This window comes from Oncorhynchus gorbuscha, linkage group LG14 (assembly GCF_021184085.1).
Source record: "Oncorhynchus gorbuscha isolate QuinsamMale2020 ecotype Even-year linkage group LG14, OgorEven_v1.0, whole genome shotgun sequence".
NCBI classification, from domain to species: domain Eukaryota; kingdom Metazoa; phylum Chordata; class Actinopteri; order Salmoniformes; family Salmonidae; genus Oncorhynchus; species Oncorhynchus gorbuscha.
The window spans coordinates 78,220,661-78,233,688 of record NC_060186.1 but is presented as its reverse complement, the minus strand read 5'-3'; the positions used below and the strand labels follow the sequence as shown (position 1 = coordinate 78,233,688).

Below are 13,028 nucleotides of genomic sequence, written 5' to 3'. Positions count from 1 at the left end.
ATATATATCAAGTGGTATCTTCAAGCAGTGCTACAAACATTCAAGTACATTCCATGATTAATGAAAAAATAAATATTAGGTGCAAACCATTTCTGACCACAACATAGGCCTATAGGCTAGCGAACCAAACTGTTTGTAGCATCGAAGACAAAAACACCACTCACCTAACTCACTCACTCACCTACCTCACCTACCTACCTCACCTACCTACCTACCTACCTACCTCACCTACCTACCTACCTACCTACCTACCTCCTACCTACCTACCTACCTACTCACTCACTCACCTACTCACTCACTCACTCACTCTCTCACTCACCACCTCACTCACTCACTCACTCACTCTCACTCACTCACACTCACTCACACTCACTCACTCACCACCACTCACCACTCACTCACTCACTCACCACTCACCTCACTCACTCACTCACCACCACCACTCACTCACACTCACTCACCACACTCACTCACTCACTCACTCACTCACTCACTCACTCACTCACCACCACCACCACTCACTCACTCACCACCACCACTCACCACCACTCACTCACCACTCACCACACCACCACCACTCACTCACAAGGTATATTGATGTGCCTAAAGAACAGTAAGCTTCCTTCAGAGTCAGAAGACTAGGGCCCGGTTTCCCAAAAGCATCTTTAAGACTAGGTACAGAACCCCAGGTTCCTATGTAGCAGTAGTTGTTCCTGGTGACTTGGTGCGTGCATGGTGCTGGCAAGTCAGCACACGTTTCTTTTGACCATTAGATGGCGAGAGCATTGGGTCACCAAGGTTGTGGGTTATATTTCTGTAGGGACCACATACAACTGAATATATTGATGAGAAGAAGAGATGCATCAGTGGTTAGCATGGTACGGACAGGTGGCAACATCAACCCAACGTTGTGGGTTTAACGCCATCATGGTCCCTCACACTAGTAGATAAGACTGAATATGAGTGTTCAGCACATTGGATATAGAAGCTCTGTCACCAGCTCTGCATCCCAATATGCACCCCATTCCCCATCTAGGGCACTTACTTTGACCAGGGTCCAATATCCCTGTAACAATACACTACTTTTAACTAAAACCCTAAAGGGCCCTGGTCTAAAGTAGTGCACTATATAGGGAATAGGGTATCCTTTGGGACGCAGACGAGTCACTGTGCGTCCTCCTCCATGGCAGAGCGGACCCTGTCTTCCAGCTGGGCGGCGGTGGGCCGGGCGTCAGGGTCTGAGGCCAGCATGTCCAGTAGCAGGGTGCAGACAGCCTGGCCAGGAGGGGGCGGTAGAGGGGGGGCGCGGCGGGACTTCATGGGGATGCACAACTGGAGGTCTGGGTTCTCACACAACGCCTCGCCCAGTGGCATCAGCCAGCGAGCCTTACACACATACGCACCTGTAGGGAAACATACTGTATATCAGTACTAACACCTTTGAGGTATCTGCATGTTTCCCAGTCAAAACAGTTGGCTAGAGTTTGTGCATATACTTTGAGATGTTTTTTATGTGTTCATTTTAGACTTCGGTGAGGGGATTTTCCCCCGGGATGTTCAGGCACACCATTTCCTTTTCTTTTCTGGGAGGCAAGTTCGGAGCCGAAGTCTACGCCCCAAACATCAGTTAGATGTAAAATGCGTGTTTAATGCGCAACTAAGATCAAAAATAACTCAAGAAATCTGTCATTACTTTTGACATCTTAGATTAATTCGTACAATTTTGAGATAGTGTATTCGGGCCAAACAGTACTATTGCTCTATTCTTCGCGTTTTTCAAGAAAAGGTCTTGAGAGTATGAAGGTACAGTCGTTCGGTTCGCCGAGTTCTGCTAGGCGCTAGCTGAACTGAAACAAGCTGACACCTTAAAAACACATACGCACCTGTGGGACTACACAGGTACAGGACATATATCAGTATTTCATTTTTTTTCCAGAAAAAATATCATGTTTATATGTAGAAAAAACAACAACAAGCCATTATCTTGATCCTAGGAGAAATGTCATCCATTCATGGGCTCTTGGAAGACAACAAAAGGAGACAGAGGAGTAATGAGCCACTACTTTACTGGTCCAGGAAGTTTCCCTCCCTCCCCAACTCACCCCATCCATTCACCCACCAGACCATGGGCAACATAATGACGCCTCAGTTCCCCGGTTTATATTCAAATCCAGGATTGTCTTCGGTAACAGAGACATTTTCATTCAGGTTGATAACCCACTTGAAACGAAGGAAGGCTTTATAAATGGAGGTGGGGAAGGAAGGTATTTTAAATGGAGGTGGGGAAGGAAGGTATTATAAATGGAGGTGGGGAAGGAAGGCTTTATAAATGGAGGTGGGGAAGGAAGGTATTATAAATGGAGGTGGGGAAGGAAGGCTTTATAAATGGAGGTGGGGAAGGAAGGTATTATAAATGGAGGTGGGGAAGGAAGGCTTTATAAATGGAGGTGGGGAAGGAAGGCTTTATAAATGGAGGTGGGGAAGGAAGGTATAAATGGAGGTGGGGAAGGAAGGTATTATAAATGGAGGTGGGGAAGGAAGGTATTTTATAGTAAACCTGTAGCAGTGTTTTCCTCCAACAGAGCTGCTCGTGGACACCAGACATTTTAGAGAATTAAATCTGACAGTCTGTATTCTACTGCTTCATTATCCTCCGACTCTGAAGAGCCAAAATGAAACCGCGAGCATTCATATTCAAGGGTTAGCGTAACTAACCCCTCTGAATCTTTTCACAGATAGTCAACATAGATTTGTTTTCCATAGGTCGCCACAGGCCGAGACAACACAAACACACCCTCCCTCCCCCTGTTGTTCCTGTGTGGAGCCCTCCCTGCCTCCCTCCAACTCACCCAGTTGTTCCTGTGTGGAGCCCTCCCTGCCTCCCTCCAACTCACCCAGTTGTTCCTGTGTGGAGCCCTCCCTGCCTCCCTCCAACTCACCCAGTTGTTCCTGTGTGGAGCCCTCCCTGCCTCCCTCCAACTCACCCAGTTGTTCCTGTGTGGAGCCCTCCCTGCCTCCCTCCAACTCACCCAGTTGTTCCTGTGTGGAGCCCTCCCTGCCTCCCTCCAACTCACCCAGTTGTTCCTGTGTGGAGCCCTCTCTCCCTCCAACTCACCCAGTTGTTCCTGTGTGGAGCCCTCCCTCCCTCCAACTCACCCAGTTGTTCCTGTGTGGAGCCCTCCCTCCAACTCACCCAGTTGTTCCTGTGTGGAGCCCTCCCTCCCTCCAACTCACCCAGTTGTTCCTGTGTGGAGCCCTCCCTCCCTCCAACTCACCCAGTTGTTCCTGTGTGGAGCCCTCCCTCCCTCCAACTCACCCAGTTGTTCCTGTGTGGAGCCCTCCCTCCCTCCAACTCACCCAGTTGTTCCTGTGTGGAGCCCTCCCTCCAACTCACCCAGTTGTTCCTGTGTGGAGCCCTCCCTCCCTCCCTCCCTCCAACTCACCCAGTTGTTCCTGTGTGGAGCCCTCCTCCAGGAAGGTGAGTCTCTCCAGGACGGCCCAGAACATCACCCCCAGGGAGAAGATGTCTGCCTGGGCTGTGTAGGTGAGGCCACCCCACACCTCTGGTGCCATGTAGAAGTCAGAGCCACACGTAGAGGAGAAGTGCTGTCTGGTCAGACTGGTGTCTCCTTCCATCCCCTGGCCCTCCTCAACGCTCATCTTACTCAGGCCAAAGTCAGCCACCTAAAGGAAGATAGTGTGGAATGGAAGATTGAAGGTGAATAATTGTTACAAGATCAAGCTGAGGATTTAAATTAACTGTCTGTGTTTGGCAGTTAAAACCCTTTCACCCTTTTAGTAGACAAACTGTAAGAAATGTTCTATGTACTTTTCAGTTGGGACCGTGGTTACACTGGTGTTCAGTACAACGGTGTTATAATGGGGCCGGAGGGGATTGCATCATCTGTGTCCCTATATGTAGGACCCTACATGTAATGAGGGGATTGCATCATCTCTGTCCCTATATGTAGGACCCTACATGTAATGAGGGGATTGCATCATCTGTGTCCCTATATGTAGGACCCTACATGTAATGAGGGGATTGCATCATCTCTGTCCCTATATGTAGGACCCTACATGTAATGAGGGGATTGCATCATCTCTGTCCCTATATGTAGGACCCTACATGTAATGAGGGGATTGCATCATCTCTGTCCCTATATGTAGGACCCTACATGTAATGAGGGGATTGCATCATCTCTGTCCCTATATGTAGGACCCTACATGTAATGAGGCTGGAGGGGATTGCATCATCTCTGTCCCTATATGTAGGACCCTACATGTAATGGGGCTGGAGGGGATTGCATCATCTATGTCCCTATATGTAGGACCCTACATGTAATGGGGCCGGAGGGGATTGCATCATCTCTGTTCCTATATGTAGGACCCTACCGTTTTACGGGCTCCTAACCAACCGTATTATTTAGTAGTTTTTTTTACTGCGTTGTTTCCAATTTATTTTGTACATAAATGTTGCTGCTAACATCTCTTATGACCAAAATAAGCTTCTGGATGTCAGAACAGCGATTACACACTTCAAACTGGACAAAGATTTTTTCCTTTAACCTCTTCAACCTATGGGGGCGCTATGTCATTATTGGATAAAAAAACGTGCCCGTTTTAAGCGCAATATTTTGTCACGAAAAGATGCTCGACTATGCATGGAATTGGCAGCTTTGGAAAGAAAACACTCTGACGTTTCCAAAACTGCAAAGATATTATCTGTGAGTGCCCCAGAACTGATGCTACAGGCGAAACCAAGATGAAACTTCAAACAGGAAATGAGCAGGATTTTTGACGCTCTGTTTTTCATTGTCTCCTTATATGGCTGTGAAAGCGCCACGAATTAGCCTGCCCTTTCTATCGTTTCTCCAAGTTGTCTGCAGCATTGTGACGTATTTGTACGCATATCATTGGAAGATTGGCCATAAGAGACTACATTTAACAGGGGTCCGCCCGGTGTCCTTTGTTGAAATTGTTGCGTAATCTCCAAGCTGCTCGCATTCATCCATGTGATTGAGACAGAGAGGATACTTCCAGGAATGATATATCATGAAGAGATATGTGAAAAACACCTTGAGGATTGATTCTAAACAACGTTTACCATGTTTCAGTCGATATTATGGAGTTAATGTGGAAGAAAGTTTGGCGTTTGGATGAATGAATTTGTTTTTTTTTTGGTAGCCAAACATGATGCAGAAAACGGACCGATTTCTCCTGCACAAATAATCTTTCAGGAAAACTGAACATTTGCTATCTAACTGAGTCTCCTCATTGAAAACATCCAAAGTTCTTCAAAGGTAAATGATTTATTGAATGTTTTTGCGAAAATGTTGCCTGCTAATGCTAATGCTAAATGCTAGTTTGCTATGGTTGAGAAGCATATTTTTGAAAATCTGAGATGACAGTGTTGTTAACAAAAGGCTAAGCTTGAGACCTAGCATATTGATTTCATTTCATTTGCGATTTTCATGAATAGTTAACGTTGCGTTATGGTAATGGGCTTGAGGCTGTAGTCATGATCCCGGATCCGGGTTGGCTTGACGCAAGAAGTTAATGAGTCCGACGCAAAGGATATACTGCTTTCCGGAGACAAGGCCCAAATACACAGTCATTCGCATGAAGAAAAGGCGGAGATACAGAGGGAGAATGTTTGGGGTGCCTTGTGAGGATTCGGAGGCGAATTAGTAAATCACCACTACCATCGGTTCTATTGGCCAACGTGCACTCACTGGAGAATAATCTGGATGATCTATGGTCGAGACTATCTTACCAATGGGACATTAAAAACTGTAATATCTTATGTTTCACCGGGTAGTAGCTGAATGAAGACACGGATAATATAGCGCTGGCTGGGTTTCCGTGTTGTCGTAGCTGAATCAGAATTAGTTAGGTAACATTGATAAATAAGAAGTTTTATTTACTTTCATAATATGCTTATGTGGAAAAAGTCACTTGGGGCCCTGAGAGGGGAGAGGTCAGGATTGTCTTCATATGTGAGTGTATATGTTAAACCATGTGAAGGGCTCCACAATGTCTGTACTCCAGTCACTCCCTCCTTTTCCCATTGGGGGGAGGAGTATGGCAGTGTCTGAAACCATTGTATGTCCCCTCTGATGTTGAAACTTATCTTGACCTAGTATATGACCTAGAGGCTCACTCCTCTCAGAGTTTGTCCAGGGGTGGGTTGTATTTGAGATGGGAATATCTGGAATTGACAATTGATATATGCCATTGGAGGAGGTAATGTTTTGGAAATATGAAGAACCAAGAACGAGATTAGAACCTCATTTAGGAGACCAAACTGAACAATAATGTATAGCTAAGGCTGTCTGGCTATGGGATACTCCTCTCTCAAGTAAAAGTCTTTCTTTGTGAACAGTTCCTATTATCTATGGTTTGTCATGTCGACTAGGGGGTGGATCTTTAAGATAAAAGATCTCAGTTGCCATTATGTTGACTCTCTCAGAATTCATTTATAGACACTGAATTGATCTGAGAGTCACAGGGCTATGGTGAAGCTCATATTATTAAACAATGAAGTTTAAAGTATAACTCTGACTTGTGTGTGGTTTGTAAACTCTCCTTTCTCTTAGTAATACAGGAAATTACCATGACAGTGCATCACGGGACAGAGTTCGCAATGTCTAATATTTAAAAAGTCTTGAGGTACTGCTCGCCTGAGGTAGTGTATCTACCAAGAGAGTTCTCATCTATATTATTCGGAGCAGTCTATTTACCACCACAAACCGATATTGGCACTAAGACCACACTCAACCAGCTGTATAAGGCCAAAAGCAAACAAGAAAATGCTCGTCTAGAAGCGGTGCTCCTAGTGGCCGGGAACTTTAATACAGGTAAACTGAAATCTGTTTTACCTCATTTCTACCAGCATGTCACATGTGCAACCAGAAAAAAAAAAAAAAAAAAAAAACTCTAGACCACCTTTACTCCACAGAGATGCAGACAAAGCTCTCCCTCCATTTGGAAAATCTCACCATAATTCCATCCTCCTGATTCCTGCTTACAAGCAAAAACTACAGCATGAAGTACCAGTGACTTTCTCAATACGGAAGTGGTCAGATGACGCGGATGCTACGCTACAGGACTGTTTTGCTAGCACAGACTGGAATATGTTCCTGGGATTCATCCAATAGCATGGAGTATACCACCTCAGTCACAGTCTGGGTAGCGCAGTGGGGCGCTGTACTGCAGTGCCAGCAGAGACTCTGGGTTCGAGCCCAGGCTCTGTCGTAACCGGCCGCGACGTCCGTGGGGCGACGCACAATTGGCCTAGCGTCGTCTGAGTTAGAGAGGGTTTGGCCGGTAGGGATATCCTTGTCTCATCGCGCACCAGCGACTCCTGTGGCGGGCCTGGCGCAATGCGCGCTAACCAAGGTTGCCAGGTGCGCAGCGGTTCCTCCGACACATTGGTGTGGCTGGCTTCCGGGTTGGATGCGTGCTGTGTTAAGAAGATTGGGTTGTGTATCGGAGGACGCATGACTTTCAACCTTCGTCTCTCCCGAGCCCGTACGGGGGTTGTAGCGATGAGACAAGATAGCTACTATCAAAACAATTGGATACCACGAAATTGGGGAGAAAAAGGGGTAAAAATTCCTAAATAAATAAATAGTGCATCGACGACGTCATTCCCCACAGTGATCGTACGTACATATCCCAACCAGAAGTTAAAGGCTAGACCTGACACTTTCAAGGAGCGGAACACTAATCCGGGCACATAAGAAATCCCGCTATATCCTTAGATGAACTACCAAACAGGCAAAGCATCAAAACAAGACTAAGATTGAATCCTACTACACCGGCTCTGATGTTCGTCGAATGTGGCAGGGCTTGCAAACCATTACAGACGTAATCTCTATCGCACTCCACACTGCCCTTTCCCACCTGGAAAAAAGGAACACCTAAGTCAGAATGCTGTTCTTTGACTACAGCTCAGCGTTCGACACCATAGTGCCCACAAAGCTCATCACTAAGCTAAGGACCGTGGGACTAAACACCTCCCTCTTCAACTAGATCCTGGACTTTCTGACGGGCCGCCCTCAGGTGGTAAGAGTAGGCAAGAACACATCCGCAATGCTGATCCTCAACGTATCCTCAGGGATGCGTGCTTAGTCATCTCCGTTCACCCACGACTGCGTGGCCAGGCACAACACCATCATTAAGTTTGCTGATGACAACAGTGGTAGGCCTGATCACCAACAACGATGAGACAGCCTATAGGGAGGTGGTCAGAGACCTGGCAGTGTGGTGCCAGGATAACAATCTCTCCCTCAATGACATCGAGACAAAAGGAGATGATCCTGAACTACAGGAAAAGGAGGGCCCAACAGGCCTCTGTTAACATCGACAGGGCTGAAGTGGAGCGGGTAGAGAGTTTCAAGTTCCTTGGTGTCCACATCACCAACAAACTATCATGGTCCAAACACACCAAGACAGTCGTGAAGAGCGCACAACAGTGTCAGAGGAAGGCCCAAAAAAATTGTCTAGGACTCCAGTCACCCAAATCATAGCCTGTGCTCTCTGCTACCGCATGGAAAGCAGTACCGGAGCACCAAGTCTAGGTCTAAAAGGCTCCTTAACAGCTTCTTAACTGGTGAACAATTAATCAAATGGCCACAGGACTAATTACATTGACAACTCCCATCCTTTGTTTTTACACTGCTGCTACTCACTGTTTATTATCTATGCAGTCACTTTACCTCTACCTACATGTACATATTACCTCAACTAACCTGTATCCCCGCACATTGACTCAGTACCGGTACCCAAGGTTTATATCCTCATTGTTATGTCATTTTATTGTGTAACTTCATTTTATATTTTACTTTAGTTAATTTAGTAAATATTTTCTTAAGTATATTTCTTTAACTGCATTGTTGTTGGTTAAGGCCTTGTGAGTAAGCACGGTAAGGTCTACACCTGTTAGATTCGGCAAATAAAATTTGATTTAGTTACACTGAAGTGTTCAGTTGGGACCGTGGTTACACTGAAGTGTTCATCTTCTTAGCACGCACACACCCCTTTCCCTTCCCTTTGAATTTTGGTGCACCTACCTTGATGAGAGGCCCGTTAGGCGTGAGACAGACAAGCACGTTGTCTGGCTTCAGGTCTCTGTGTACGATACGGAGGCGGTGGAGGAAGGCCATGGCTGAGCTTAGCTGCTGGACCACACTGTGGTTCCTCTGGCTTTCTGGAGGTCTGGACAACAGGTAGTGGTTCAGGTCTCCCCCATCACAGTACTCCATCACCAGCCACAGGGCCAAGCAGCGCCTGGGACCACGGTTCTCCTTCTCTCCTGTGGGGGCTGGTCTCTTTCTGGGCCTGGAGAGGCCAGAAATTTTCCTCACAGGCGTTTTGGACATGGATAAGTCAGAGTTAGTTGATTCCTGGGATTTGGACATGAAGAAGTCTGACTCTGAGTTAGTTCTCAATCTGCTCTTGGTTCTGAAGAGACCACCTGAGTTAGTTCTGTTCTTAGTTTTAGACCGGGAGGAGTCTGACTTAGTCCTTTTCACCTCCTGGCTCTGCTTTATCCCCACCACGCTCCCTTTTAGGGCGCTCTCCACCAGGTCCAGAGGCAGCCTGCCTGGCCCGAGGGGCTGCAGGGTCTTGGGTCCGGTCTGCAGCAGGCAGCCATGGAGGGCGATGACATTGGGGTGGTTCTTGGCCGTGGCTCTCATAGCCCACAGCTCCTGGAGGTAAAGCTCGATGCACTCTGGGCTACTGCAGGGCAGGCGTTTTATGGCAACCCGCTCGCCTGTTTTAGCCATGTGGCCCTCGAAGACCACCCCGTAACTGCCTCGTCCGACCTCCCTCTCAAGGGTGTACAACTCCTCCATCTTCTGACTCACTATATAAAACAGTAACTTGGATTGTTCTTAGATTCTTGGTTTGAAGTCAGTGTTTGAGTTTACCATGTCTGCAAAATGACAAAAATATTGTTAGCTTAGTTGTAGCTATCATGAAATTGATGAGACGTGATATGATCTCAGTCTTTCCTGTTTGAGCTGTGAAACGGTTAAGGTTAGGTAAGGGTTATGGCTAAGGTTAGGATGTCCCAAGGATAAGAAGGCGCTGCATGATCATTCAGATGTCTGCATTGGCCGTGCAGCATTTACAGTGTTATGTCCTCTGCAGAAGTCAGGGCATTCATACTTCTTGTGCTTCTACGGGCAGAGCTTTTGTGAATGAAGTTGTCAAGGAAGTAAGTTTGTGTTTATACAGGACCTCCCACCTTCCGTCAACCAAGCATGTCAAAGTGGAGCCCTCTGCATTGTGCAACCAGAATACAACTTTACTAAACTGTGAACATTAACTGTATATATTTTGAATTTGAAACATTATTTCTCGCGTATATGAATGATAAAGTTATGTGTCTAAAACTGTATCGAGTAAAAGGCGTATTTGCGTTTAGACAGAGGATTTCGTGAATAGCCCAAAGGCCTGTAGATGGAGTTAGTAATTTAATCTTACAGTCCAAAGACATTGTATTCAACTGGTTATACAATCGGATCTCCCGTGGACCGTTCATAAATAAATCTTAATAAATAAGCTGCAAATGCGTCGATTTCTTCCTTAACTCGATTTAATGGTGAAAAACAACAGGGAAAGTATACGCATACGTTCTTTATGAAACAATGTTCCACCACCAATGCTAGTAGTGTCTGCACTACAATGCCTTTAGATGACAATATGAAAATATATGCACGAAAATGTAACCTTATGCACTCATATTGACTAACATTTACCATCCATTTGAATGGTCAAATGTTAGCTACCTAGAAGCCCGCGATAATTATCTAATGTATCTAACTTGTCAACATGTTGTTTGCTAACAGACATTAACAGTAGCTAAAGATGTTAGCTAACTAGATAACGTTAGCTAATATTTTGTCAATTTTACTGACTATAGTAAAATTGACGACAGTAATGTACTTCCAACTGACTTTCACTTTTCACAAATACATTTACCAGATTTGCATATTTAAATCGCTTGTCTTGGTAACCGTAACAACCGAGCTTCCTTCTCGTTTGAGTTACCGTTGGCTAACTGGTTAGCTTGCTAAACGTATCGAGACATTTGAATTTAGTTACATTAAGTAAATTACACTTACCCCCATAGAGTTAATTTATATATTTTTTTCACTAAAAGTTAATTATAACTATGTGTATCTGTTAATTTGACTAAGAGGTGAATCTGAAAAGGATTACCAACATCTTCGAGTCAAATGAAAACAAAGATGGATTTGCAGAACTTTCCTCTCCCCTTTGGAACGTCCCGCTCTTAGACAAACGTGCGCTGTGATAGGCTACAGAACCGTACGTAACGACAACGTTTACGTGCATCATTGGCCAATCAACGAAGATGCATGTTTGATATAATTCGAAATGTCCAATGACGGAACGTTTCATATAATTTAATCAAAATGGCGGATAAATGAAGATCACTCAGGCAGTGTTTGCTGTCGAAATAAAAGTGTCAATTGCGGTCTCGTTAACTGGGTGTCTCCCATAAACACCAATGCAATCAATAGCAGCTGGGTAGTCTACTTTGTTTATTGACTGTCAGTAGCCACGTTTCCATTCAGTTTTTATGCGAGTAAAGTTATACTGTATACAAAAAAATAATCACGATATCTGTGATGGAAACAGGTCGTTTCGGTACAATTTTATATATGCCGACATATAATTTATTCACTCTGCGTCAGTAAACATCGGCAAAAAAGCGCAATTAAATTGTTGCAAGCGTCACATTTAGCCATCAACGATCTGGATAACATGAAAACAGCCCAACCGGCTCTGCTAGGGCGCGTAATATGGTCAGAGTAATTTGTGTCTGTAAGTAGCTAGCAAGTCAGCCCGTCAGCCTGGGTGCTTGACCGCAGTTGTGAGGTCAGAATGCTCGGATCAACCCTACTCTTCAGCCAGAGAATCCAGTGTGCCCTCTGAAGGGTCCAAGACATTATGAATGGACAATCAGACCGTGCTGAATTTACAGCCAGATGGCACTCCAGATTTAATTTAGGAACACATCCTACATGGTGGGATCTTTTTGCGCCAATAAAATTCATTATGCAATAAATGGTGGTGGCTTTTTTTTGCTAAAGTTTACACACCGGCCATATTCAACAGGTGTTGAGCGTTTGTAAATTCATCAGTTATTCTGCAGTCTGGCACACTCAGACGAGAGTGCTCTGAAATCGGAGTAGATAGCCAGAATGAATTCACGAAAACCCTTGGAGTCAGATGAGGATATGATGTGTGGTCCTCCCACTATGACTCAGGAAACCATGCAGTTTATTAGGCTAGAGATGAAATCAATTGTGAATTTCAGAGTGGTAAAAGTGCAAATAATATATACTTAATTCGATGTTGGACAGTAGTTAGGCTACACCTAATGGAAACAGATTATTTTTTACTTTAAGTGATTATTACATATTTACTTGTGTTACTCAAACACGATTGAATTAAGAAATAATAGTTAGAAATCATGTAAGATTGATGAAATGTATTCAAGTATTCATGTTTCTAACAACTCAAATACCTAAAAAAAATGAATCAATGACTCCTTTCCAATGGAATATCAAGGATCTTATACATGGTGACATGATGATCGATGCTTGGCTGCCGTTTGACTAATAAAAATAATCCTTTGTCTCCTTTGTCCATAATCTCATGATGTAGTAGTAGTCTGCACCAGCACTGTATCTGCTATCTGTTAGCTGGAGCTCACTACATCATCACTCACATTACCTGACACCCTAGACCTACTTTAATTTGCATACCACCCCATCCATTGAAGATGCAATCGCCATCACACTGCACACTCCCCTATTCCATCTGGACAAGAGGAAATACCTATGTAAGAATGCTGTTCCTTTGACTATAGCTCAGCCTTCAACACCATAGTACCCTCCAAGCTCATCATTAAACTCGGGGCCCTGGGTCTGAACCCCACCGTGTGCAACTGGGTCCTGGACTTCCTGACGGGCCGCACCCAGGTGGTG

General features: G+C 45.0%; 1 protein-coding gene across 3 annotated transcripts; it reads right to left on the bottom strand.

The window, feature by feature from the left end:
• Positions 1–549: 549 nt before the first annotated feature.
• Positions 550–11,425, bottom strand: si:ch211-63o20.7 (Serine/threonine-protein kinase pdik1l-B-like). 3 transcript variants are annotated; one of them, XM_046299017.1, is made up of 4 exons: positions 11,233–11,425; positions 9,075–9,940; positions 3,444–3,684; positions 550–1,403 (listed from the first exon to the last, which is right to left on the bottom strand). In XM_046299017.1, the coding sequence occupies exons 2-4, from the start codon at positions 9,858–9,860 to the stop codon at positions 1,165–1,167; spliced, it is 1,266 nt and encodes a 421-aa protein (XP_046154973.1). In that variant the 5' UTR covers positions 9,861–9,940; positions 11,233–11,425; the 3' UTR covers positions 550–1,164. The 3 variants fall into 3 exon arrangements, with proteins under 3 accessions (XP_046154973.1, XP_046154975.1, XP_046154972.1); XM_046299019.1 differs by having other exon boundaries at positions 11,237–11,337; XM_046299016.1 differs by having other exon boundaries at positions 11,136–11,312.
• Positions 11,426–13,028: the final 1,603 nt, after the last annotated feature.

Coding starts and splice junctions, on each gene's coding strand:
- si:ch211-63o20.7 (XM_046299017.1), bottom strand. CDS start 9,860: ATGGAGGAGTTGTACACCCTTGAGAGGGAGGTCGGACGAGGCAGTTAC. Junction 3,685..9,074: donor CTAACGGGCCTCTCATCAAG/GTAGGTGCACCA, acceptor ATCTTCCTTTAG/GTGGCTGACTTTGGCCTGAG. Junction 1,404..3,443: donor CTCCACACAGGAACAACTGG/GTGAGTTGGAGG, acceptor GTTTCCCTACAG/GTGCGTATGTGTGTAAGGCT.